Source organism: Orbicella faveolata, unplaced genomic scaffold, assembly GCF_042242905.1.
Source record: "Orbicella faveolata isolate gen_17 unplaced genomic scaffold, um_ofav_v1 contig_14, whole genome shotgun sequence".
NCBI classification, from domain to species: domain Eukaryota; kingdom Metazoa; phylum Cnidaria; class Anthozoa; order Scleractinia; family Merulinidae; genus Orbicella; species Orbicella faveolata.
This window is the reverse complement of record NW_028301541.1, coordinates 5,649,592-5,676,773: the sequence shown is the minus strand read 5'-3', so window position 1 is coordinate 5,676,773 and position 27,182 is coordinate 5,649,592. Positions and strand designations below refer to the sequence as shown.

The window sequence follows — 27,182 nt, the reverse complement described above, 5'->3', positions numbered from 1 at the left end:
CTCGAACTCGTACCAGCTTATGAACAGGCCTCCTTGTAGGGAATACAGAGAAAACGTGAGAGCACCTAAGAACACGCGCGGCTTCCATAAACCTCGCAAGTAAAGCTGTCTCCAAGCTATAGTAGTACTCAGTCTCCTGCTCGTGCTCCGATTTAAAGGTCGCTATTTAGCCCAGTCGTTTTTGTTCTACCCCGTAAAAAGTCTTCTAGCAACCCAAATCGATGGTTTTTTTCAGAGTTTATCTTTTTTATTGATAAACTCGACTTATTTTCTTAATTACATAGTAAAAAAGGTAGTCTGTGACAAGTAATCTATCATATGCGATACGTTTTTAAAACCTCAATCAAAGAGAAAACTTTGTCCTGATTATAACTAATGTTTGAGCAGTCGCGAGAAGTAACGCAAACAGTTTCTTTACAAATGCTTCCACATGCGTCTCAGCTCACACCTTACGTTAACTCTTTAACTCTGTTTGTGACACTGGCTAAGAACCAGGAATGTTGTGACCGAGGTGAACACTTACAAACGGCGAAACATTGATCCAGGATCTCAAACAGTAAAACCCAGTGGCCGTACTATTGAACATCGACTATACCGTTTTGTTTTAACCGATGTGGTCCATAATGCACCGCGACAAACCTCGCACGCGCTGCAAGAGCCTTGTATCGATCGATAGTGCTTACGTATTACTTGTGTAGCCAATCGGATAGGGGGTTTTCGATTGGTCAGCCACTGGGTTATGCTACTAACCGCAAGGGTGCTCCGCTGAGTCGTAATGACGCTGTAATTACATCGTAAAGACGCGGGCTTAACAACATATATTTTAGATCACAGTTCAGTTTTAGAAAGGAATAACACGACTTGAGTTTAATTAAGTGCGTACTTAACTCGCATAACTTGTACCTAACCTAGTTTCAATATCCACAGTATGAGAAAATGCACCCGACAAAAAACTGTTGAAAACATATAAGTAAACGATTATGTTTCTAATTCTAGTTATAGTGAGAAAATACGAGTAGTAATAATAATTTTTTTAAACACCCAAACTCTAACTAGTTAAAAACTTTTAAAAACTATGGAATGGCCAATTCTCTCTGTGAGACGTGCCTGCAGGGAATCATGGTAAGTGTATTCATCATCTCAGACTGGATATTTGTTTTGATGAATACAACTACCATGATTCCCTGCAGCCGCGTCATAGAGGGAATTGGCCATTTGAAAAAGAAAATTAATTACAAAGTATCCTTGAGCTTCCTTTTAAAAACTAAAAAAGGATCAATATCTTTAAACAACGATGACAATGATTGAAAGCTAAGGCTCCCGAATAACCTGATCAGCCGTTCTTTTCAGATTCTGAGTCAACTTAAGGAAATTTAAAGGTCTGTTGCTAAGCAACAGATCGCGTCTACAATATATGCGCTGTGGTATAAACACGCATGTTGGAAAAAAACTTTGAATAATGGCTTGAAGTTTTGTATGCTTCAACATACATCCTCGCAAAGTGACAGTTGGAAAGAATACAATAGCCCTTTCACGGTTAGAATGTTTTCCCATTTGCCTTACAATGTATCCCAACGTGGACGCGAGGTAATTTCGGGCTGAAACTACACAACAGCCCGAAATTGCCTCCCATCCATGCTAGCTTATATTATGATGCAAATAAGAAACGGTAACCGTGAAAAGGACTATTCAGTAGGCCATATCCGAGTTACCTTTTGCCTCTGTGTCAAACCGAGTCTAAATGCGAAGCCATTCATATGAAAATGAGTTCCGCCTACAGGTTTGTTTTCATGCGAATCAAAGTCATTTTCATAAGAATGGTTTCGCACTTAGACTCGTTTTGAAACCGAGGCACAAGGAAACTCGGAAATGGCCTATTTAAAAGCTAAGATTTTTTACGATGTATAATAGTTGTGCAACGCTTTCGAGTGCGTGGAATATCCCTCCAGGAAAGTCACTTGTATTTTCTCGGTGTAGACTCCAACCTTTAGGCGAGTGTATATACCGAGAAAATACAAGTGACAAGTAAGATATTCCATAGCATACCACGAGAGAGCGGCGTTACATAACTATTTTATACCATGCCAAAGGAAATACAGTGGCCAATAAAAACAATGCGACAAACGCGCGGCGCATGATGAGAAGGTTGGATGTAATACCGTCGAATACACAACGACATTCCTGTATTCTGATTGGCTGTATTTTTTATGACATGAGCGAGATATCTTTCGGAATACTCGATAGTTTTCGCGATAGTCTTTAATTGGATAGTAAAACTCGGAAACCTAACGAGTGCTTCGATTAAAGTTAGCAGAGAGTGGTATTAACGTTAAGGGCTTTTTTTTTTTTTGCGTTCTCAGTTCAATCAATGGCAGCAGTACTTTTGCGCCAAATCTTTGCGTCCTACGTGTTCATGGCACAACGCCTCATATAAAACCTGGTATGTGGCAGAGTCTGCTTCACCTTTTCTCCATTTCCCCAACATCACGTTCGCCTTCTCAGAAAGGTCATGGTACCGCTGGGTATTCAACTCAAAGTCAGATAGATCTTCCTCGCTAACTTTCAGCCGTCGCCCTAGCTTCTTCCAGTCACTCCCAATTTGTTTGGCCACACCTTGCATGTCCTCGTCAGACACTTGGCCATCTTTGACTGTGAATCATCAAATGCCGAGTAAGTGCACTGATATAACACAAATACCCTCTAAGACGGACTCTACAGAACACGATATAGAATGGTAATTTGCGTTTATTAAACCAACAACGACTAACAGGATATAAAGCCGAGTATTTTCTTATATTTTTCAAGCGTTTTCATTGTCTTATTGTTTCTAAAATGGTAAAGATTCACAAGAATGAGCGAGACAAATCAAAAATGGATAAATGAACCACTCACCTGAATCGGTGCGGGGTTTCTTTGGAGGGTCAGCTGGACTTTGGTCTGGCGAACCTTTAAAAATAGGAAACCATATCAATTTCCTTTACTTCACTTCAAACGCGAATATTGGCTAAAAAAAAGAAAAAAATTGGCACAAAATTGATCACGAAAATTAAACGCCACCTGAAGAGCGCCAGTGATAATTTCAACCATACTCTATTACAAATAACCAGGAAATAGAGCGGTTTTCAATTGAGTGTCGTAAGGCCAAACCAGTTACTTACCAGTTAGTTAGACTACTCAGCCAATCTCAAACAGTAGCAAAGCCAAAACCAAAGTAATTGTCTCATTACTTTCTAGACTCAATTGAAAACCTCTCTAATCCTCTCCCCTTCGCAGAGGTTCGAAACGCTCTTTATAGAAAGCCGCTTGTTAGGTGAGTGCAGGCGCAAAGCCCGGCGCCTGCATTCATATCGTTCAGTGGATTCTACCCACCCGAAGTGAAAACCCTTTGAGCCTCTGCTTAGGGGAGAGGCTCTAATCCGTTAGCTAATTATGGGATATTTCCTTTGCTCAGGGTTGGAACACGCAACTGATGTGAAAGAAAAACACTCACCTTGGGAATCGCGTCCTCTTTTTGTAGAACCTTTTAATGGAAATAAGGAACCATATCAATTTAATTTTTTTTTCTTCACTTCGAATGCGAATATTGACACAAAGTAATTGTCTGATTACTTTCTACACTCAGTTGAAAACTTCTCCAATCCTCTCGCCTCCGCAGAGGTTCTAAACGCTCTTTACATAAAGCCGCTGTGTTAGGTGAGTGCAGGCGCAAAGCCCTGCACCTGCACTCGTACCTTTCAGCGGATTCTACCCACCCGGAAAGAAAAACCCTTGAGCCTCTGCGGAGCAGAGAGGCTCTAATCCGTTTTGCTAAAGGGAATCTTTCCTTTGACATCAATCTACGTTGTACAATTATTTATGACATCCAGTTTTGTGTTTCCATTCATGTTTTCTCCAATGGCGAAACGTTTCTCTATACTCTTCTATATATCAAATTACACTTGCGCCAATCACGGTGTTTTCAGTTGGCACGACGAAGGACCAATGTACGAAACGCTAGTTTACAATACCCGTCAAAACCAACAAATTTATCTTCGAGAGTTAAAAATTAACAAAACCTTCAGTCATCGACATACAAACTCAGTGTTAGGGGTGATTGTTTAAAGACATTCATATATAGTATCTCTTTATAGTTCAATGACATGAGACAGCAACCTTCCTCTAGGCGAAGACTTGAAATCTTACTATTAGAACACATTGTGGTGTAACGCGCCCTCCATCCCTCCCCCAGCCCCATCCACCACGACACATACTAACAATTGTGCGACATAAGCATGGCTACATTTTCGGGATTGCACAATTGTGATTGAAGAGCAGTAAGAACTTGGCAAGGTAATACAAGGGACGTGTCGCAATGACCTGTGGGTTTAAAATGCACAAAAAACGCGCCCTCCATCCCTCCCCCAGCCCCATCCACCACGACACATACTAACAATTGTGCGACATAAGCATGGCTACATTTTCGGGATTGCACAATTGTGATTGAAGAGCAGTAAGAACTTGGCAAGGTAATACAAGGGACGTGTCGCAATGACCTGTGGATTTTAAATGCACAAAAAATAGATTTAGGGAATCATCTGGTGAAAATGACGGAGACGTTTAAAAAAGGCAGCACTAAACTTAAGGAACAATTTTCTATAAGGCAAAGGAATGAATAGCATTTTAGGAGACCAAAGACATAGAATCTCTAGAGAAATACAAAAGGAAGAAGCCCCCCGGCTCTTTCATTGGCTATTCCAGCTTCCAATTGGTTAACCGGCTGAAGGGATCCTAGTTCGTTTAAAGGTCTGGCAGATCCTGGCAACTCATCTAGTTTAGATTTAAACAAATGTACATAGATAGCAGAAACCTTTTAGAAAAGAATCTGAGCTGTATGTTGTTCGCAGGGATGGTATATAGGGGTAGATCATATCAAATAAAAGTTACTAAAGACAGAAGTAAACCGGATGAAAGAAAGAGATATCGTTTTCAATTGTAACAATAACAAACATAATTGTAACAATTGTCTCTGCTGTTGTTAACTGCATGTGCATGTACATGCCTATAACTATAAGATTTGAAATTCAGATAAAATACAAATGTACCAAGTACCCCCTTCCACCCTTCCCTCGTTCCAGTGCACGCGTAAATGAGCAAAGAAATGAAAGATGATGTGGCCTCATACATAAGTCACACTTGCTTCGGACCATTTTTTACAAGGGCTACTCATGGAGTTTCCAACGACATTTCAGCAGTCTTCAAGCACTCATTTTTGTCAGGATCACATTCAAAATTTGTTTCATCAGGATCGCATTCAATACAGTTTAATCAAGCAGCCCCACTGAAGACGAAATTACTTACTTCGTTAGATCTACTCCACATAATAGTCACTTAACTCTGGAATCATCAAAATCGACTATCGAACTTTTTGAAACAAACAATGTTCTTCTCGACTTAATTATATCCATGTCAATTGTTTCCCTTGCCTGTTTTGGCAGCAGAAGTAATTATTGCTTTTTATCTCATAGTTCCATGCAGTCAAGGACTTCTTAAATACTATTTAAGGAGTGGTGGTAAAAATTCAAGGACTTTTTAAGGCTTATGCGAACCATGGTCATAGAAATCTTCCGTTACTCAGAATTATGTTCGATCAACGTTAATTACACGAGGTGTGAAGGATCAGTGCCGCTGTCTTTGGACAGTTTCTCCCATCACTTGCTTGATTACAGACACAAAATGTTCCTAGTAGATGGAGTTGTTGTTCAAATGGTTGAAATAATTGGTGAAGGGGAATCCTCTGTTTTAGCACGTGGCACTTAACATGAGAATTCACCCAAACTGTGCATCCACCCAACTGAGCAGCTGCACTTGAGGGTCACGCTTTGTCCTGCCTAACATCGAGCAATTACATGTAAGCACCAAGATATTCCCATTACATTTTTACATCAAATCATTTTTTCAGGGATTGAATGAATTTATAGTAAGTTTAAAGTCAGTCACATAGGTTGTCAATTCGAGACTGTAGTTTGATGGTGACATTTAAAAGTAAAAATGCCAATTGAGTTCAACATTAGAAAAGACATTGACAAGTTTGGTCTGTTGCATGTGGGATATACATTTATCTTTAGAAAATATAATTACTGATCGTCACTAACCTGTTGCCTGCCTGCCAGTTAGCTGTTGGCTGACAGTTGACCAGCAGGTTTTTCCGTCCTTCCAATTAACGAAATTTGGTGAGTTGAAATTAGAACGTTCATTTTCCTATAGCAATATTTTACCATTTATGCTATGATTAAACTCTCCTTGACTACTGCAAAACCAGTAAGTAGAACTGTGTACAATCCAAAACATTTTGAACGTTTGGAAGTGGAATTACCTTTGCGGTGATGACTAGATTGAGTAGCAGCACCAGGTAACCATTGTTTACCATTTTTTGCAAGACCTTCTCCGCCTTCTACAGAACCTAAAAGAAGAGACATTTACTACACACATGCACCTCGCCAACAAATCAAACACAGAAAACGAAGAAGCAGCCTATTTATAGAGCTTTCAGCAAATATCATGCTATTTTAGCCATCAAGTGAAAGTTCACCTCTTTGACTAATTTTGATACCTACATGTACGAGTAAACTGAAGTAACCACCCAGCTTAATACTCTACAGGATAGTAAAGAAAAACAATTATAAAAAGGCCGTTAATTTTACCAAAAGTTAGGTGCCGCATCTTTTCCACAACATGACCACACTGTTTCTCCCAGCTGTACTTCTCAGCATACTTTTCGCGGAGATAGTTAGCATCGTCAAGTCGAACCTCTCTGTCTTTTTGACGGATAATCTTGATAGCCTTGGCCCATTCTTTTGGATCTTCTGAATCTACTACATGATAGGGACCTGAAGGAACCTTCTTCAGAGCATCTCCAAGTCCCGAGTTACCACTCACAAGTACAGGCAGACCGGTAGATAGAGCTTCTAGAGCAGTCAAGCCAAAGCCCTCAGTCCTTGATGGCATGATTGTGAGATCTACCGAACAGAACAACTTGGCCAGCTCTTCCCTACTTTCCTTAAAGCGGCGAACAGTTAGCTGCCTTTGACGGATACCATACTCGAGTAATTTTGTTGCCACTTTATCCTCTTTTCCTGCTGGTGCTCCAACAAACATGAGTTGGTACGATGTGTCGTCCAGTTCAGCAACTGCTTGTACAGCAATGTCATATCCCTTCAACTTGAAATCTTCATTATCACCACGTCCAAATACCAAAACACAAAACGTATTTCTTTCTTCAGTGGCTTGTTGAACATTGCAAAACTCCGTGAAAATGCTTGGGGTTAGATCTATAACATCTTGATCTTTCCCACTGAAACGGAGGTGACGGCAGTAAGCATCTGCCAGCTTGGGTCCAACAGCAACAACTTGATCAGCCAACTCACAGAGTTTTACTTCTGCTTGGTGCTTTTGCTCTCCTTTGGAAATTGCTTCTTCATAACTCTTGTACTTCCCAAGCTCTTCAGGATCTGTGTGGACAACTTGAATCCACTTGCAATCATGATGTTCCTTTATGAGTGGTATTTGTTTACCAAGGTGAAGACCATGTCCAATTACACAGTGAGGAAGATGATTTTTTGGCAAAGAGGCCAACCAGTCGATTTTCTCATATCCAGGACGTTTTTCCGCTTCAATGAGCTGAACACTGTGACTTCCAGCAACTTTCTTATCTTCTTCGCTACACTCGGGAAGATAGACACAAACTTCCACATTATGGTGTTTAGCCAATTCTATTGCAAGTTCTCTGCTGATCGTCGACAAGCCTCCCTTTGATGATCTCCACTCACTACTTAACAGAGTAACTCTCAATAGTTGGTTGGTGGACACTCTTGATCCTTCTTCCATGCCCTCCTGAGATGTAGAGGCTGCACTGCGAAAGGATGATCCCTTTAACAGGAGATAATAAAGACATTTCAAGAGTTGATCGAATCAATTTAATCGGTGTCACTAAGAGTCTGAAAAGGGTTCGGGCAATCTGCTGTTAATTCGAACATTTAAAATTTTGTCACTGCCCAAGAAATTTCTTAAAATAACAGCAAGCCTCAAAACATGATACAATATGTAAATAGAGCAGTGAGGCTTAGTTTTTGTTTTGATGAAAAATCAGAAAAGTGTGGCATTGGTTAAAAGGTCCATTACTGTAAGTCATCAGATGCGATTTGAGGTTGATTATGTGAAAAAGCAAGATAGCGTGATTTTAAAAACCGTGTTATTACTGGTTCCAAACCTGAAATTTGTACCTTCATGTATTTCAGCCAAATAAAAGGTTAAACCAAGCTGGGTCAAATAAAAAGGGAAAACCACGAGGACTTTTTCCTTACAATCGAATAGCTGTTATTGTAGTTATCAGCGGCTTGACACACAAACTAAGCAAAAGGGTCAATTCCACGCCCGCGGTTGAAACTTATAATCTGGCGTAATTATGAGCTTTTCAGAGGGTCGCAAGACCGCGGTGTTCTTTATTAGAGACTTTTCGACAAATGCTACGGTGACCTCAACGAAACTGTTCTCTTTGATTTCCGAAATTTAATTTCAGAAGCTCAACCCTCCAGTAGTATTACCATCGATATGTAGAGCGGATTGCCTCTTGTCAACCAGAATCTTTACTAAACTTCGGAGCGGAAAGTTACCATAACAGCTTCCAGCAACTTCACCTCTCTCAGCAAAAACGTTACCAATGCGCATTACAAAAGCCAACATTTGGTCTTATTCACAGTTAACTGTTAATTTAAGATTAGAATTGTGATAGAAATGTTAAATGAACTACACCTAGAAATCAAACTAAACAACTTTCCATTTTTAGAGCAACAATCACAGTCATAGACCTTGAACGATAGATGTGCCTGCAATATTGACTATTAGTATAATTTCATAGCTGAACAAAGAGTTTCCAGCAATCTGATTGGTTGAGCGGTTCCTCATATTACGACTGCAGCGAATACCGTCCAAATAACAGTACAAATGTACGGCGATATTGTACAGTAGAAAACCTGTTTGCCATATTTGTACAGCAGAAAACCTGTTTGCCGTAAAGGCCGGCGCGCGCACGCAAAACTGTCACATTCTCCATCTTTCATTGATAAATTTATTTACTACAGCAGTTGGATAATAAATCTCTTATTAGCTGTTTTGGTGTGTAGTATCGCTGTATATTTTTACTCGTTGTTTGTATTTTGACTCGCCCTACGGGCTCGTTAAAATACGGCACAACTCGTAAAAATATACAGCGTTATTATATGGCAAGGTAGTCTTGAGGTAAATCCGAGCGTTCTGATTGGTTCTTTCGTGGTCGGGATTTCGCCATACGGTCATAAGCTGTGTATTTTTTGTTTTCGAAATCCGGCAAATTCAAAACAAGCATGGCCCGAGTGCCATATAATAAACTACTTACTAACCTAGCTAGCTCGAGCTGTACTGGGGAATATTGGCCCTCGGTCGTTTTTTTACGGACCTCGCTGCGCTCGGCCCGTACTGCTACGACCTCGGGCCAATATTCCCCAGTACGGCCCTCGCGCTCGGCTAGTAAGAGGTTAATACTACACACCAAAACAGCTAATAAGATATATATATTCACCACTCCAGGCGGTGAATATAACATTTTCAAGGCCTGGTTACGAAGCTCATCACCACTGCCATCTTGGCAAGTAAACATGACGGTCATTTGCTGAATGAATTTTTCATTTATTCGGAAGACATCACAAGTCCAGTCCAAGTCCAGGATATTTGAAAATATGGAGAATTTTCAAAATGACTGCTGTCGCCCTTGAACCAAAAATCCTCTCAAGAACTCGAATTCAAGACATTTAAGAATTGTAAACGCAGTAATGACGTTGATCGCCAGCAGATCAGATCGATTGACCGAAATTTATTTTTCTTCAAAGTAAAGCTACTCATTTTTAGACGATGATGACAGCTGTGAATGAAGTCAACAGCGATAAAACAAAGGTACCGGATGAATTTATTTTTCGTAGTGTTTCGCTTGTTTGTTTTATAGCCGAACTCGATGAGTAAATTGATTGGCAATCGATGTACATGTAAACGTATTATTAAAACTACGGCTGTATGTGTGTATGCAAACGAACAATTTCCTTTGTGTTTTTATGTTTTAGTCCGTTGTGCTGTAGTCCTCTTTGTTCAGCTCTGAAAATTATACTAAAACAATTCTTCGCCTCAGGCTCAGTGAACATTGGTGAATATTCACCTCGACTTCGTCTCGTTGAATGTTCACCAAATGAAGGTGGCTCGTACCAGTTTTCAGGTTTTTGACGGCTCATAACTTTGTAAGAATAGAACAAAAGGCAGACCAGGGCCACTGCAATATTTTTGTAGGTTTGCATTATATAATTTATACTTGACCTAAAACAGCTGTTATTTTGTCGTCAGCAGTTACCATGGCAGCATTCCAAAATGATTTTCCAGACCTGATTTTTCGTTTATGTCACTAATAACCTAAAAGTTAACCCTGTGACCCCGATTTTTTTTAAAACAATAGCTTTTGGCATCTAAAAAAGAAAATGCACAACAATTTTAAAATAATTTTACGGAGCCGATTTCTTGTAAACTTGGAAAAACAACAATTTGCACAAAGTGCAAATTTCCTTCCGTAGAAGTTTTTAATTTTTTTTCTTCTGACGTTTTCTCTCAATAATGATATTATATTAAAACAATAAAAAGAAGGGGTTACCGGGATTGTTTTCATGTAAAAGCCTTCGCGAGTTCCGTTATTCCCACGCGCGTAGACACGCATTCAAAAATCCAGACTTTCTACGATCAGCAGTCGCTCATGTGCTGTTTTGACTACCGCTGACTACTTTGTGTGCCCGCCCGCGCGGGCGAGCGTGCTCCGAACGGGCTTTTTGTTTTGTTTGCTGCTAAAACATCATTTACAGTTGTAGGTGTCGTTAAAGACAACCTCCTGGGCTTACTCTGAAGGATTTTAACACAAATTCTCCGTCCATTCTCCATATTTACATCCACTTTGCGAGTCCATTCTACGCTCCCGGTGGCTGTCACGATCGTTCGAGTTGCGTTTGAAATCTGGGAAACATTGAATTCCCGAAACAATTTTTCTTTAATACACAGAATTGACTGAAGTTGTTCTAGCAGGTAAAGCCTCCTTTACATGCGAATTTCGTCTCCAACAGTACAAAAGTGACCTTGCGCGAAAAAAGGCGCGCGCCGCCATATTTGTTTTGGTCTTTCGGGTTTTAAATCTCGCGCCCCTTTCGTGCGTGTTACTCACGCGTGACGCACGATGGTGATCTACTCCCCGCGCGAGAAAACTGGTACCAGCCACCTTAAACAATTTGATTATGAGCTCGAGATTTCTACCGCGTGACAGTTGACGAGGGCTGCGCCCTCGTCAACTATCGCGCAGAAATCGAGAGCGAATAATCAAATTGTTTTAGTATAAATCCACTAGTCGTTCAAAACTTTATCTAAATCCTCTTCACGGACACTTCGAAAATGCCAATAAGCGGCCGTTATTTTGTTAACAAGGGTACACTGCTACACTACTCACTATCTATCACAGAATAGATAGTGAGTAGCGTAGCCAATCAGAGAAGGGCATTCGTGATAGAATGCCAGTGGATTTATACTAAAACTCGATAGAAACACTGATCTAGCACGAGCTGTTGACGTAATGATGGCGCGAGCAAAGAGAATTTTTATTTTGATGATCAAAGTAAACAAGTTGTTTCCCTTTTTTCGTCGCGCTGTTTTCTAAAAAAATAGAAAACATGTTCTCCGTGTTTCTATCGAGTTATAGAAATACTCGTGAAAGTTTGGGAGAACTCGAAAAAGCTGTGGAAACACTCGCCTGCGGCTCGTGTTCCAACAACATTTCCCGTTCTCTCAAATTTCCACTCGTGTTTCTATAACTCGATAGAAACGCGGTACATGTTCTCTATTTCAGGAGCTCTATCTACTGGTCAGCGGAATTATTCCAAATAGTTTTCAGATAGTGGAAGGACATCATTTGCATACATTTGCCTAATCTGCACCACAACTAAAGCCCTATGGATCGCTTACGCAACCTCCGAGTTATTTTTTGCGTCTTTATGGACCGAGACGCAACAAGAAAAAGAAATAAAACAAGTGGAAAAACAACAACAACAACAAGACCAAGGAGAAGAAGAACAAGAACAGCTAAAATAAGAACACGAACAGCAAGAACAACAACAAAACCTACGACATGGCCACGGCTATAATCGAAGAACTTCGCGAGAAGAACAAGACTAGTTTTAGCAGAAAAAATGATGTCCCTGTTTAGATTTCAAGTAGCACAATTAGAAAAGACCTTTTGCAACATTGGGTCACATGACTTGTTTTCAAGAACACAATGATTTAGTCACTGGACACGCGTACGTTATCAAAAATGGAAAGATCTAGAACATTTCAAATAAGCTTACATGCAAAGTTTCAAGTTTATATCCTTTAAGAGGGACTTTGGTGGACGTTAGACTGGTTAGAAATTACGGGGATTCATTTGTAAGGGAAGGTGACGCTTTGCTCTCTAGACACCTCCCGTGGCTTCCTATATATGCAAATCCTTGTAATTTTGCGTTTTCAAACCGCCATAAAATCTTTGCCTTTCGGTTTAAGAGCCCAGAATTTTCCATTCTTCCTAATGTTTTACCCCTCTTTCTTATTCCAGCAGCGACTAGTAACGGAAACGGTTTTTGGAGGGCAACGCTTCCTCGCTTTCTCGTTTGGAATTGAGTAAACATATCCTGGCGCTTCGCGTTCGTCGCTCCTGAATTTGAAGTCAGTACTAGTAATTCTACCCTATTACGAATAATAAACACTTCAAGCACGGAAAGAAAGTATAAAGTGATGACGACCAAAAGCATAAGATACTCTTTCAAAAGAGAGTACATTCAGTTTTCTCGTTTATAAAGATCGAATATTTAATTTATAGCGCTCTCTATTATTTGAAGTAAGTTGTTTTTGGACATATTGCTCAACCACAAAGCCGATTGGCTGACACCGATCCATTATGTTTTCAAAATAAATTCCGCGTTGCATTCATGACTTCTTTTGAGCTTGAAGAACTTATTTCGCGCTCGTGGTTTTTTGCAAATTTGGTTTGATGATCGAACGTCTTAGTTAAATGACTGGGTTGTCTGAAAAGTAATAACTCACTTATGTGACACAGCAGCAGCCATTGGGCTTCAGACAATGTTTGCTCGAACAAAGGCTGTGGTTTGACCTTTTGCATTCAGAGTATTCGTTCCCGGAAAGCTTTACGGTTGAAGTCTCTGAGGAGTGACATTCAAAAGCTATCGAGTGTAGCTCTTTTCTGTCACGTAGCTTGAGTTCCAATATCTTTAGAAGGTAACCGAATTAGGGACTTCTTTTACACATATCTAGGGAATACTGGTCACCAAAAACCTTCTGTGTAAACTATTCTGCCTCAACTCCCAAAACTGTGGTGGTTATTGTAGTTTATGTAGACGGTAATATATTAGCATTAACCGAGGATTATTTCAATTGTAAACGTCTATGACTCAGCATCTCTCTGAATGTGTATTAAAGCCTTGTATCAGGTTTATGCGAAGCGTGCATAACCGTACTTATATCGATTGTTTCAGTTTGTCTTTGAAGCATTAAGATGTACTGAAAATTGAGATTTAAAGCGTGTATTTCAACATCGTACAAGTAAGGTATGCGGAAAATTGCTACCGCCCAGCGCCGCGTGTTTAATGAAGTATTCAATATGTGAATCGAATTGGTCGGATGATTTGAATTTCAGCTACAGAAGTACACTGCTTGTTACACACGCGGCCCAAGCTCGATTTATGAGAACGACAAACGTGACTCCAACGGTTTGAATAGGTTGGTATAGAAACGCAACGGTTTGGTTTTAAAGCTAAAATTTAATACCGTTTCTTAAATAAGGTCAGCTCACCTCGATACTTTGTTGTATTGAATGTTTTCTGCCAGCTTCTCAAGCGGATCTGAAGCGATTCTGGCGAGGTTTCGTCGTCGGGTACGTAAAGGAAGAGAACTCAATGGAGAGCTTAGACCACCAGTGTTAACCTGAGTTTCAGATCAAGATGAAACAACAGTCTGTATACTGTTTATATTGATATATTGACCTCTTCTTCGATCACGCAATTAGAATAAGATGTATGAAAACTTACTAGGAACTGTGAAGGTCTACAGTCAATGTCTTCCGAGCCCTAAAGAGGTAAGCTTGCTTGTAAGAATCTGACACGACTCGACCGCCAGAAAAGTGATTGCTATGTCACGTGACGACGCGCTGTTTATTGAAGAAGCGGCTCGCAACCGAGCCCCCGAGGGTGTGAATGTAAAGCTGAAATGTCCATTATCAGGTAAATTTTCGGCGATTTCTTACTTCATTTGTCAGCCATCAACAACCCTTGCTAATCTCAGATCTCAGGTATTGGATAAAAAAAAACCCGCGTAATTTCTCGGCTGCTAGTTTCAACGTCACTAATTCTCAGCCATGGAGATCGGAGAGCCTAAGCCCCTTGTCAGACCAAAAATAGGTCCGCAACGCATACATGTGCAACGCACGTATTATCAGTTGTTCGAGTCATTTTCCTGACTCCTGGCTATAGCTGTAACCTCAGAAAATGTGCATAAAAGTGACTTAAGCCTATCAAATCATTCTTTACAACTTACTCCTCCGCAGAACGTTAAAGGGTTTTTTCGGGTGGGGTAATCCGCCGAACGAATGAGTCAAGGCGCAGGATTCGACTTCGCGCTTACGCTCACCTCGCACAGCGACTTTCTATGACGAACTTTTCGAACTTCTGCGGAGGATAGCTAGAGAGTCCTTGTTAATGGATAAACTAGTTTATTTTAATGGTACAAAATGCTGCCACAAAGGGAAGGAGGATGTGAAGAGTGTCAATACAGAGCAGGAATGTTCTCATATAGAACTAAGTATCTTCGATAACAGCAACAGACTGGTTTATTTAACTTCTCGGATTACGGCAGTCAAAAAAGACTAAGAAATTGCCTCTTTCACGCTCCCCAGAGATTTCTGTGGTACCTGTCGTGCTTTGGTCCTTTGCATACTCTAGGAAGTAGGGGAGAGTTTTTTTGAACGTAGCCGCCAAAACAAACATGGCGTAGAGTGTTGAGGTTTTCTTCTAGACGCCAAAATTCTGTACTTAGAACCACTGAACACACCTTTAAAAAGTTCGAAATAGTAAGGAATAAGCATCAAGAAGACTCGACCGATGGTTAAGAGGGAGACAATGACTTAAAGCAATGATATCGTCCTTCGGGTTGCCAGAAGGTCCGAATCGTGATCAAAGGTCTTCCCATGTCTTCCTGAATACATGTAAACCAAAACCGCGTTACGGACCACTATGGACAAGTTTAAAACGGACTTTCTCGTACCACCTGTGAGATGAAAGTATCTCTAGTTCAACCGAAATGTATCGCTTAAATTAGCATTCTCTGTTATAGGATTAGTTTTGGTGTTATTTATATAAACGTTTTAACTGACTTTTACGTTAACAACAGATCGACAACAACAGTCATTTGAATAGCACAAATATTTATAATTTTTGAAGCTTGCTGACTTCGCACTTTCCGTATGGAACCCCTCGTTAAGGAAATTAGAATAGAGCGGATATTACATTTCAAGACCCTTTTCGTGCACAATACATGAGGCACAGGGTAAGGGAAAACTTGACTACATATCGAAACGAAATGAGTTTACACAATTTCAATTGAACCACTTCGCTTTGAAAACTTCAATACAATATATATAAGATAGCTGACACAGAATGACGGTCATTTTGACTGCATGTATCTAACGTTCTTGACGTCTTCCTGGTCTTTGTCTTTGTTTTTATGCTTTCGTATACTCAAAGATTCTGATTCGAACAGTCAACCCTTAAGAAAAGTGTAAACTATATTTTATCACTGTTACTGTAATACTGATATGAAATTCCCTAAGGTGATAAATGCCTCGAAATAAAACTTCAAGATGATTTACTTCTGGAAAAAGAGCGTTAAGTTAAGGTGGCTCGAAACAGTTTCCAACACTTAGATTTTGATCGGTCGTTATAACCACTCTTTATCACTTGATGCTGCAATCATGGTATCAATTAACTGCCCAATCATTGGTGAACATGTTGTTACCATTTTCGTGACTCAATAGTTTACCATAGCAACAGTATGACCTCCTAAAAACACCCTTAATTACAGCTTTAGGGACTTCTAATTCAAAATTGGCACGTTGATTTTTTTTAATATTATCAATTTTTGATAAACATAATAAGACGCAACGTTTGGCAAAGTTTAAAAACTTCTGTAGGCAGTGTTCAGAGCCACCTTAAATTTTCGAAAATTTAAGGTGGCTCTGAACCCTGCCTACAAGAATGTAAGCGACTCAGAAGAACCAGAGATACGGTTCGGAAGTTTGGGAAACTTTTTAAGTCTTTTTTTAGATCAGTTTTAAGCTTTCGCTCCCTTTTAAAAAACGAACTGATCAGAGTCGTTACGACCCCTTTTTTAAGCTCACGAAGTGTGGTCGCTTACGAGAGCTTTGGCTGTATATTTCCCGGCATGTATGAACGCTTAGTTGCTGCCTCAAGCCACAGAATTCAGTATTCTTACCAAAACATTATCTCATCGGGGAGTCAGCGATGACTGTGAATTTTTCCATCAACAAGACTGTTGAGGCCGGGCAGAAAGAAAACCTATAACTGGCTTGCGAAAACTGGCAATTCTTGAACATTCCGCCGCCGGTATTACATGCTTATTCACTTATTCTTAAACGTCTGGCTTATTTTAGAACTTTCCACTGATCGGTTTAACGTCGCAACTAAAAGGCGGTTTCAGTGAGCCGTACTGGTTTGTCTTCATTTAAATTCTTATCAAGCAATTTGTCTTTATCCATCAGCTTTTCCTTCGCGCTGTCGTCGTCCAAGGATCGCGCCGGTCCTCCTCTGTAATTTTCATGCTTTGGAGTGTACCTGGTAGCCAAGGGGTACAAGGGTTGCTCGCTTTGGGGGTCACGTGACTCAAAGCCCACCAGAAGAAGGTCGTCACGTGACAGGTGCTCGACAATCGCGGCGCCAAAGGAGTCGCCCATGATGTTAACTATACCACGTAAGCGATCCCTAAAAAATAGAAACGGGAGTTGATAGAAATTGTGTACTGCAGATACCTTGATTAACAAATAAAGAAGCCCCATCTCTAACAAAATGTTGATTAGAGGAAGTGTGGCGAAAAACATAAAACACGCTTTTTCTCTGTTTTATCAAGCAGGGTCCTATCTATACTATAATTAACAAGTAAAGAAGCCTGAGCCGTGTATTACACTGTGATAAACCACGACGGGCATTTGAGGACACGAGGGAATGTAGAAAACACGAGCTGCGGGCGGAAGTTTTCTACATTTCTCGAGTGGTCTCAAATATCCGGAGTGTTTTATCACAGTGTAATACACGAGTTAGGCTTCCTTATTTACTTTATGATATAGATTTTACAGGCGCAAAACAATAAAACACGCTTTTTCTATGCTTTATACTCTGATAAAACATGGGTTTTTGACCAATCAGAACGCGCGCAGCCTCCTCCTATCTATATTATAATTAGTTATACATAAAGTGTAGCAAGGGAACAATGATTGAAGAGTGCGTCGACGTAAGTATGACGTTTGTCGATTATGCTTAAACTTTGATAATGATAATAACAATAATAATAATAACAATAGTAATAATAATAATAATAATAATAATGACGATGACGATGACAATGAAGATGATGATAATGATAATAATTTGGTTGGGGCACGTTTCATTCCCGTCCTTCAGATAGTGATTATCGTCTTTGCTTTTTACTCCATTGACGTTTACCCAAATTACTGATTTCTTTTTTTCTTATTCTTCTTGAGTTGTTACGTCCACGGTTGTTTTCGTTGATTTCAGGGAGGGGGGGAGGGGGTGGGTATTTTAGTGATTTAATTGGGATGGATAAATATCCTGGCCGATTTTAATTTGCCCAGCAGGGGAGCTTTTCCTTCGTCGATCCCCGGGTAAAATCAAGGTTTCACGTCTAAATATGCCAGCTTTTGGTTTCAGGTGATTGTGTTATGAATCTATCAGAGGAAAGATGTCTGACGGAGCTGTTTACAACAATACCAAATTTTGGTTTGATCTAATTCAGACTGGAAGAGTTTATAAATCAAGAAAATACTCACAAAAGTACATCGACAGAGAATAAGAGGGCGATGTAATCTGTTGGCAGTCCAACGGCTTGCAGCACTATCACCATAGTAACCAAGCCCGCCTGAGGAATGCCAGCTGCACCAATTGAGACTGCTGTTGACGTTAGGCTAAAAATATATTATAACAAACAGTAAATTAGTCAACAAAAGTGAGAACGAATTGAGCATATTCTATATCTGTTAATGAGCTAGCGCTCATAAGTCTAGACTGTGAGCAGCCCATCATCTCTTTTTTCGTACTCCGACGAACGCGACGCGAAAGAAGCGCGACGAACGAAATTGTGGCGCGAAATCGGGCAATGGCCGCACAGATTTCGTGTAGCAATTTTTTTCTTAGTTTCTTTTATGTTGAGCTCAACGGAAGACGACTACTGGTAGTTTATTTTAAATGTTGCCTATAGCTTCAGTTGACTGTTGATTGCGTTTTGGCGCTCTAAGCTGACGTACCAATTTCTATTTTTTGCCCCTCGAGTTATAACTCCCCTTCTTTCTGCTCCTAAGTGGAAAGTGTCACTGTGATAGTAAAGTATGTCGCCCAATAATACACAAAGAGTCCCGCCTAGGGATCGAAAGCGACTCTTTTCAATTAGCAGGAGTCCGATGCTCTAGCGATCTGACCACCACACCGCCACACATTCCCTGCCCTTCCCCTCTTTGCACACTTTCCCCTTACTGAACATTACATCACTTCGGTCCATAATAACCGGGGGGTTAATAGGCTGGTTATCTTAACATCCCTGATTTGTTACCTTGTTATGATTATCTCTGGGATAGTAAGCTTGATGCCGCTGACTTGAGCGATAAAGAGAGCTGAAACGGCTTCATATAAGGCCGTACCATCCATGTTCAACACAGCGCCCAGAGGCAGAATAAAACGACTGATTCTCACGTCGACTCTATTGTTTTCCTCCAAACATCTCAGGTTGGTCGGCAAAGTGGCGGCGCTGGAAAAAAATATGAAATAGACAAAAATTTTACCCCTTTCTAGTTATGGCTACATTTAGATTACCGGTATTCAAATGAGATGTAGAGAGATGGAGAGGTTGACGCCGGCCAGGGCTCGAACCTGGACCGCTCGATCCAGAGTTCAGCGCGCTAACCATAAGATCACCGCACCTCAAGAGTGTCCCTTATCATATGGCTAGCTCCGTGAGCGGGCAAGATGAATCAAATCCTGCGCTGTGATTGGCTACCCGAGCGGGCAAGATGGAGCTATCTTCCCCGCTCGGGACTACACGCCGTGACTCGCAAGAAAATTTTCCGTGAAAGCCATACAATAAATCCTTTATTGACCAAGCTTGTTCGGTCAAGATGGCTTGATATTGCCCTCGTTCTTTTTTTGCGAGTTTATGGACCTCGACTCCGTCTCGGTCCATAAACTCACAAAAAAAGAACTTGGCCAATATCCAGCCATCTTGTCCTCACGCTTAGTCGATAACCCATACAAACAAAAAAAACCGAGACTTGACTCAATACCTTGATGCTGTACCAATCATAGTGACAATGGCTCCGCTCATGCGCGCCATGAACCTGAAAGGATTTGCACGCACCACAATAAAGTAAATGAGCGGAAGAACGACAAGCAGGTGGATGCCGAGCCCGCAGATCACGGTCAGCGTGTACATGCCAAGAAGGCGAAACGAGTTCAGGATGTTGTCCACTGAGGCGATTTTGGCTGCGATCAGACTGCAAATTCCAATGGGGGAGAACCTGAAATAAAGCGAGAAACATTATTTTGCTACACTTGAAATACCGGTATAAAAAAAAATATCGATAACTGTCCCCAGTCCACCACTCCCTCACCTCACCACTCCCCTAATCCCCAGCAAAACCATTACTCCAAGAAGGCATGGATCCAGACCAGTGAGGAGCATGCGCAGCGAAAATTACCGCTACAGGCAAACAGACGCTCTCATCACAATGAATATTGTACAAACGTGAGCATACATCGGCTAATTCAATTGTAATCTGTCTGCAAGGGTTGACTGGCATGGACTCGCGGTAATCGTTGGAAAGTTCGCAAAGAAACATGTGATAAGCTCAGGTCTAACTAGGCATGTTGTTTTCTGATTGGACAACAAGGACTTGGTAAAGCGGTCAGTTAGTACAGCGGTTGCTTGCTGAGCTGTTTACACATAGGGCTAAGCACTAGCAATGTTGACAAAGTTGTTAACTACATTTTAAAACTGTTTCGACTAAACGAATTGGCCAAGAGCTCCTCAATGTAGGCCTGTCCGATTGTGCTCGTAAAATGCTGGAAAGTTGTTCATTGGAAAGCCAAAACCAAAAACTTGCTAAAAAATGCCAAAAAATTCGAAAAGTTGCTACCTAACTTTCAAAACTTGCTATCTAAATTTCTTGATATTTTTATATAAACGTTGATTAAAAGTTTTATATTTCGTTCTTTACATTTATTGCTAACATCGGTCAAGAAAAATAGCTTAAAACTTGGCCTTAAAGAGTTACTCGCAAATATGGGCGAAATTTAAGGATGCTCTTAAGTCTAACGGAACAAAACACATGTTTCATTTGACGTCTTGCCGAACGTTGTCAAATGACAGGCCACGTGTCCAAACTTCAAAGAGTTGATAAACATTTACACAATTCGCATAAATTGACGTTTCCTATGAAATCTTTGACTTTTTCGTGCTTGGTATGTGTTTTAAACCTATATTTTGTTCAAAGGTTGCTCAGAGAAGCAAACCTTGCTCGAGGTTGCTAGAACCGCAAGAAGTTCCTCCAAACGCCAAACGTTACTAAAAAGTTGCCGAGCACAATTGGGACAGGCCTACCTGCATGTTCTCCTGGTCACTAGACTCACCACATCACAAGTTTTATCATCTTCATCACAATCTCGTTCAGCGCATCGAAGAAACTCTTCATCACCGCTCCTCGCTCGCGCAGATTCCCCAGGAAAATTCCAAACACCACAGAGAATACAACCAATCCTATGACATTCAACGTACCCTTGGGGTCTATCATCAATCCGGCGGCTACTAACACCGTCGGCGCATCTCCGGTGGGGGCTTTGTGTACCGTAGTCAAATTGTGGGTCCCATTGTTGAATATTTTCATTGTTGCCAGTTGAGAAGCGTTTAAACTTGAAATATCCACAGTGACGTTATACGAGCCGTCTCCATCTGCAGCTTTCGATTTATCATACACGACTTCATCGTATTTCGTTCTTTTCTGAAAATGTAAGTTAAGGTCAAAACTGCACTGAATACATAAATGAGTAAAGTGTTAAAGGAGTCCAGTGACAGCTCCAGAGGGGCTTAAAAAGGGGGTAGTCCTGAAGATGGACCCTTCTTGCTAAGATAGGAGAGGGCCACAGGCTAGGGACCTAGCGGAGCAAACGTGAGCCCTCCCATTTTAAATAAGGAAAAGGAGTGAAAGTACAATGAAACCTGCGTTGAAAGGACACCCACGGGAACCTCGCTAGAGTCCGCTTAACAAGAGGTTTGCGCTCTACAATGATTCTTTTTTACAGAAACTATGAAAAAAAAAAACGGTTTTAGACTTTTTGAGGGCTGTGTTCGCTTAACAAGGAGTGTCCACCTAATACAGGTTGCACTGTGCTTTCAATTCAGTCATGAGGGATGAGAGGGCGGCTCCTCTTGATACACCCTTGAACACTATGGAGTCATTAAAGTTAAACACTGCATTGGTGTGGCAAGTTGCGACACAACTGGGAGGGCGAAACCCGAGTTTTACCTCTGGTAAGAGCCCGGTTGTTTTACACTGCTGAACAGATACGAGGAGAAACTGAATTTGTTGTTTTTCGTGAACAATAGCGAAAGACGCTTGCGCAAGCGCGGGAAAACGGCAGCGTAAAACAAGTCACCTGGCTTTGATTGGCCTCTGATTGGCTCCATATAAAATACTTCCGCCCTGATTGGTCGTCGTATTTTCAACTCTCTTCTCAGTTTTTGGAAATGTGGTCAAACACAGTCTTTCTTGTTTGATATATAAATTCTAACTTACAAACCTGGCGAAATGTCGCCTCCACAATGTTATCTGGGAAACAGCTCCTAGATGGAAGAAGAAATCGTGTTAGAGAAATGTCGTGTTTTACCACTCTTATAAGTGCAGAATATAATAAACCCTGAAAAATAGCTTTCCACGATAGCGCACATTAACAGGTCCTACTAGCGAACTTATTTCCTCCTTTTTATTTTCAATTTTCATTCGTAAAATGCCAAAGTTTGTTTAAACCTGACAACTACAAGCGAAGGTCAGAAAATAAGAGGGGAAAAAATTCAAACTCCGCCGCCGGGAAAGCAGGTCAAACTGGTGTAATCAGCTAAGAGTATCTTGAAAAACGGGAACGTCATGAAGCTCTTGCTTACCTTAACAGATCTAAGAATGCATCTAACGGGCGGTAGGGAGTAATGTCTTTCTCTTCTGAAGGTTTGGCTTGGCTACCCGGCCTGATGATACTGACCACAAGAATTCCTAAAATAACAGCAGCGACAGTTGTACATAGGTAATAAATTACCGCTCGTCGGCCGATTCGCCCACTGGCTTTGGCATCAATCCCAGCAAGGGCGCAAACAAGACTGGCCACTATCAAAGGCAGAACCAACATCTTGAGCATGTTTATGAAAAGTTCGCCAGGGAATCCTATCAGCATTAGTGTGGTCTTCTTGTCCTGTGGATTTTCGATGGCATTCACAGAGCCGTTGACTGACACGCCAATTATAAAACCGACTACAACGCCAATCATCATGAGGACGAGGAGGATTTCTTGACGCAGTTTGCGCCCGAGAGCAGAGCAACAACGGACACAAACGTTTTCTTTAAAACCAGCCATAGCACAGATTCTGTGAAAAAAAATGTGTCATAAAACAAAGCAAGTTAATGCATTGTCCCTCTCGTTGTCAGAGACCACGGTTTATATGGTCAGCACAAAGGTGAGCATGCGAAGAATGCTCATTGTCATTGTCCGCGAATCAGATTTGAACGGAGTAACCCTTAGGTCTGTGTCTGTGTCTGCACATGTCCCTCTGATTATGTTTCAACTGAAGCGACAGTTATGAAAGGACATCGTATCTTAATGTGCCGGTCTTGCCCTAAAATTTCGCGAAGTCGTTAGAAAATGCGTAACGTGCATAAATTCGATTGTGCTTGTCGCAGGCGTCTTCCAAACTTCAGTTTCTCCGTGCGGTATTTTCGCGAAATCCTTGAATATTGTTTTCTTTCCCCTGGTACTCTCATTGTACGCTTCTTTTTTTTACCAAACGTATCGGTTTATTTAATGAAACCCATAATTCTGGTACACAGTAAGGTAATCTTTAAATTTTAATTTAGGAAAATCTCACGTATGTTCGGTATCGCGCGTTATTGCATTTAGTTGTATGTTGTTTACAAAAAAAAAAGAATATTCTCCTCTTTATTTATTTTGCTTCTGACCCTCGTTTTTTTCCAAACCTTCTCACTTTCAGTGGAAATTGATCTTTTTAGTTTGGAGCTATCAGGGTACTTTACAATTTTTATCAGCAAATATAGCAACGGATGAAGTTGAATATTGAAGAGCTGTCTGGTTTGGTAGCCCTAGGGTGCAAGTCAGCACGTACAAGTTTGAGCAGTCGCTCGAATTTCCAGTTTGCTGGCACAAGTAGAATAGGTTAAGTTAGTAATTATAAAACTACAGGCAGGGGCGGATCTAGGGGGAGGGTGCAGGGGGTGTGCACCCCTCTCCCCTGAGATGACATGTGGCTTTCTAGTGTTCTGCAAAACAAATAATAACGCTATTCTTTAGTGGTGCACCCCCTCCCAACAAAAATCCTGGATCCGCCCCTGGCAGGGTAACCGCCATGTTTTGGAAGGAGAAACGATCGAAGTGCGGTTTCGTGACTGATGGATACACCGTTAATTTGTTTGCTTTCTTTGCGGTTTTACCTCGCATCTGATTGGTCGGGGAGGGAGGGGCGAGACAACTCGGGTGGGCGAGTCGTCTCGCCTCGGCAGGTAGGGTAACCCTGGCAGGCGGGACAACAGTACTTTTCTTCATATAAACACTTTGGCTCACTGACCTGGGACAACTCTCGACGTGGCAAGTGTCACGTAATGCCAAGATTTAGGATTTAACGCAGAAATTTCAAAGAAGTGAAAATTAACTCGGCAAAACCCACTGTGATCAAATGACCGAAGAAAACGCAAGGAGGCATATCTATCCATTTGATTATTCAATAAGGTCTACGAATAATGCATGCAGGGTCAACTTTGACTCGGCCTACAGGGACGATGTTTTCACATATTAAAGCTCGATAAAGTTGCCTCAAGAGGAAGGTTTTCTTGGGTACCCGACACCATATGACTGAGGCCTAAGTAACTTAGCAGTGTGCGGTTGTTTACAAAATGTCGGCTGCTTCTTGGCGTTTCTGTAAAGAGGATTTAGATAAAGTTTTGAACCACTAGTAGATTTATACTAAGACAATTAGACTATTTGTTCTCGATTTCTATGAGTGAGTTATCTCGAGCTGGTTGAATATAACCTACCTCATGTAAGTTAAAGTCTTTTTACTTCACAAGGCGGGACCAAATACAGACAATACATACTGTGGCGTGTTAGAAATTTCGGCTAACGAAAAAACGAATCGAAAATATCTGAAGTAAAGTCAGCGCCCTTGCAAAATTCCGCCAGGATTTGTGTGACTTATAATGGCTCGGACACGCAGTTGGGCGTTCTCGATAGTTGTCCACTATTAATGATTTGCACCAAAGGCTATTCGTTAATTTTTCAAACTTCTGTGCGATTATTCATGCGCGCGTGCAAAGCCATCTGAAATAAAAAGCCATATATAGCTAGCATTTCTTCTACAGGATGCAGGGCGACTTTTAATAATCCACCAACCGAGCTGGCTCGTTTGGCTCGTTTACTCCTTTGTCATCCATTGCCGAGCCAAATGAGCCAAACGAGTCACTAAATATATAGACCTATGACCTATCTAGCGCACATATAGATTATTCCTCGCTCTTTCATCCACTGCCGAGCCAAACGAGCCACTAAATATATAGACCTAGGACCTAACGCATATATAGATTATTCCTCGTTCTTTCATCCACTGCCGAGCCGAACGAGAAACTAAATATATAGACCTAGGAATTCACGCATATATAGATTGTTCCTTGTTCTTTCATCCACTGCCGAGACAAACGAACCACTAAATATATGCGCCTTCAATAGCGGCCCTGTATTGTGTAGTTGCTCCCAGTGTTTACTAGTAAAACGCACTTCTACTTACCGAGACTGGTGAAAAAAACGGAGTCGAAACGGAGAAAAACTGATCCTGCTAAATGTGAGCGAGGCTCGCCTACGAATTCTTCAGACGCAGACAATTGAATTGCTGTGGGCTTGGCACGTTACTTTAAGCAAAGAGCAACAGTGTTATTTACCAGACTTAATAAAATTTGCATTTGCTTGGAGGATAATAGTTTCTCATTCAAACGAGACGGAACTTATCATTGCCTGATCATCCGTTAAAATTTCCGCGATTTAATTCTCGTCTACGGCCATTGACCGACATCGGTTCAGCCAGAATGTTTCTGTTAAATTTATTTTAGATTTCTGAATTTTCAGTTTTAAAAAGCTTTGTTTTTACCTTTCTTTAACATGCGGTACTAGTGCAGAAGGTCAACGTACTGCCTCCCTTGGGGCCTTATGTAATGTTCAGAGCATTGACCCGTTTAAAGGAAAAGTGAATATCGACCTTAAAATAAGCAAGGAATAATATCATTTATTTATTACAATTTAATGGCGAAGATAACATGGAAAATACAGGCAATAAAAGAGTAAAATGGCCATAAGGATGGTCAGCAAAGGAGATTCCTCATGCCTGGCAGACCACCTGATAAAAGAAAAAAAAGGGGGGGGGGAATTCTAAAACAGCTTAATTAAATTAAACTGTAATGAACACTATATCGAGGCTTCTCTAATTAAGTGAGTAATCTTAACTCTTTCTGATTCGCCAATTTGTTGCTTAGCAATTACGTCATCAGTTTTTACACGTGGACGTATATAGATAGTGTTAGCGGCATATTCCCGCCAGTAGTTCAAGTTTCAGTTATCGTGCGTGCACAGTACGTGTTTTCAAGTAAATTAAGTTTTAAGCTACCCTTGACTATTTAGAGTGCAAGCGGGAACCGATGTGTAAGTACAAACTATTTTCTATGCTTGCTTTTTAGTATAAGTTTCAAGTTTTGACGTTTTTTAACCTTAAGTTCCTTTAGTCTCGGTTTTTTATACAACAGCCTATTGTACTAAGTCCAACACGTGGCAGAGCCCCAGTTTTCAAAGTTTTTATTTCATCTTGTTTTTAGCGATAGATCTTTATAGTTCACACTCCCCCTAGCTTAGGTTTTCAATTTAGCAACTTTCCTATAAGAATCTCTGGTAATTCAGTTAAGTCCTTTCCTTGCTAGTAAATTCCCACATCGCTTTTAGAGGCGCTCACGCAAGCACGTTTTTATCACATCGTACAATTTTATTGCTTTCAAGTTTTTAGAGTGTTACCATTTATTGTATTAGGACAGTTAGCAGTATGCGTATCTGCTTGGGATCACTGATGATTTTAATTGTATCTTTACTGAGAAGTTTGACTGGAAGTATTGTCATATCGCAGTTATGATTGGAATGTTCGCTATTATTGTTTCGTGACTCTTGTCATCTTGTAATCTTCTATTATCTAGTAATTAGTTTATTCATTACATTATATTTCAGTTTACGTTCGATTATCGTCAATTAAATCACCGTCAATCACAGCTGATTTTCCGTGATCTCTGGCTTTATTCGATTAGTAAAGCATCTCCCACACACGCTAGTCTCATCGCGACAAGTTGTCTAGCAAGTGACAATTCAGCCTTTCAACAGTCGCTGTGAACCTGACGTTACATAAACATTTCTTGAAATTAAATAATCCCTTACTCCGCTTTTAAAACCAGA

At 40.8% G+C, this 27,182-nt stretch overlaps 2 protein-coding genes and 1 long non-coding RNA gene across 4 annotated transcripts; 1 reads left to right on the top strand and 2 right to left on the bottom strand.

Annotated features, from left to right (window-relative positions):
* Window positions 1-225: 225 nt before the first annotated feature.
* Window positions 226-14,393, bottom strand: LOC110068519 (uncharacterized). 2 transcript variants are annotated; one of them, XM_089286352.1, is made up of 7 exons: window positions 14,166-14,365; window positions 13,931-14,061; window positions 6,681-7,905; window positions 6,353-6,439; window positions 3,491-3,520; window positions 2,893-2,946; window positions 226-2,649 (listed from the first exon to the last, which is right to left on the bottom strand). In XM_089286352.1, exons 3-7 carry the CDS (start codon window positions 7,861-7,863, stop codon window positions 2,366-2,368), a joined length of 1,638 nt encoding a protein of 545 aa, XP_089142478.1. In that variant the 5' UTR covers window positions 7,864-7,905; window positions 13,931-14,061; window positions 14,166-14,365; the 3' UTR covers window positions 226-2,365. The 2 variants fall into 2 exon arrangements, with proteins under 2 accessions (XP_089142478.1, XP_089142479.1); XM_089286353.1 differs by lacking the exons at window positions 226-2,649; window positions 2,893-2,946; window positions 3,491-3,520 and adding an exon at window positions 3,550-4,806 and having other exon boundaries at window positions 14,166-14,393.
* A 551-nt stretch (window positions 14,394-14,944) lies between these two features.
* LOC110068446 (excitatory amino acid transporter 1-like) lies at window positions 14,945-26,100 on the bottom strand. Its single transcript, XM_089286350.1, has 8 exons — window positions 25,486-26,100; window positions 22,588-23,061; window positions 22,227-22,269; window positions 21,060-21,427; window positions 19,715-19,948; window positions 18,988-19,182; window positions 18,212-18,346; window positions 14,945-17,129 (listed from the first exon to the last, which is right to left on the bottom strand). Exons 2-8 carry the CDS (start codon window positions 23,049-23,051, stop codon window positions 16,832-16,834), a joined length of 1,737 nt encoding a protein of 578 aa, XP_089142476.1. The 5' UTR covers window positions 23,052-23,061; window positions 25,486-26,100; the 3' UTR covers window positions 14,945-16,831.
* On the top strand, window positions 17,057-19,126 carry LOC149113733 (uncharacterized). The gene is made up of 2 exons (XR_016206333.1): window positions 17,057-17,118; window positions 18,093-19,126. It is a non-coding gene; the product is annotated as an uncharacterized LOC149113733 (long non-coding RNA).
* Window positions 26,101-27,182: the final 1,082 nt, after the last annotated feature.

What these genes read in the sequence shown, in the direction of transcription:
- LOC110068519 (XM_089286352.1), bottom strand. Translation starts at nt 7,863, where the DNA reads ATGGAAGAAGGATCAAGAGTGTCCACCAACCAACTATTGAGAGTTACT. An exon ending in GATGCGGCACCTAACTTTTG is followed by an intron (nt 6,440 to 6,680) that starts GTAAAATTAACG and finishes CTCTTCTTTTAG; the next exon opens with GTTCTGTAGAAGGCGGAGAA. An exon ending in ATCTAGTCATCACCGCAAAG is followed by an intron (nt 3,521 to 6,352) that starts GTAATTCCACTT and finishes TTCCATTAAAAG; the next exon opens with GTTCTACAAAAAGAGGACGC.
- LOC110068446 (XM_089286350.1), bottom strand. Translation starts at nt 23,051, where the DNA reads ATGGCTGGTTTTAAAGAAAACGTTTGTGTCCGTTGTTGCTCTGCTCTC. An exon ending in ATGATAAAACTTGTGATGTG is followed by an intron (nt 19,949 to 21,059) that starts GTGAGTCTAGTG and finishes GCTTTATTTCAG; the next exon opens with GTTCTCCCCCATTGGAATTT. An exon ending in TTCTCTGTCGATGTACTTTT is followed by an intron (nt 17,130 to 18,211) that starts GTGAGTATTTTC and finishes TCTATTTTTTAG; the next exon opens with GGATCGCTTACGTGGTATAG.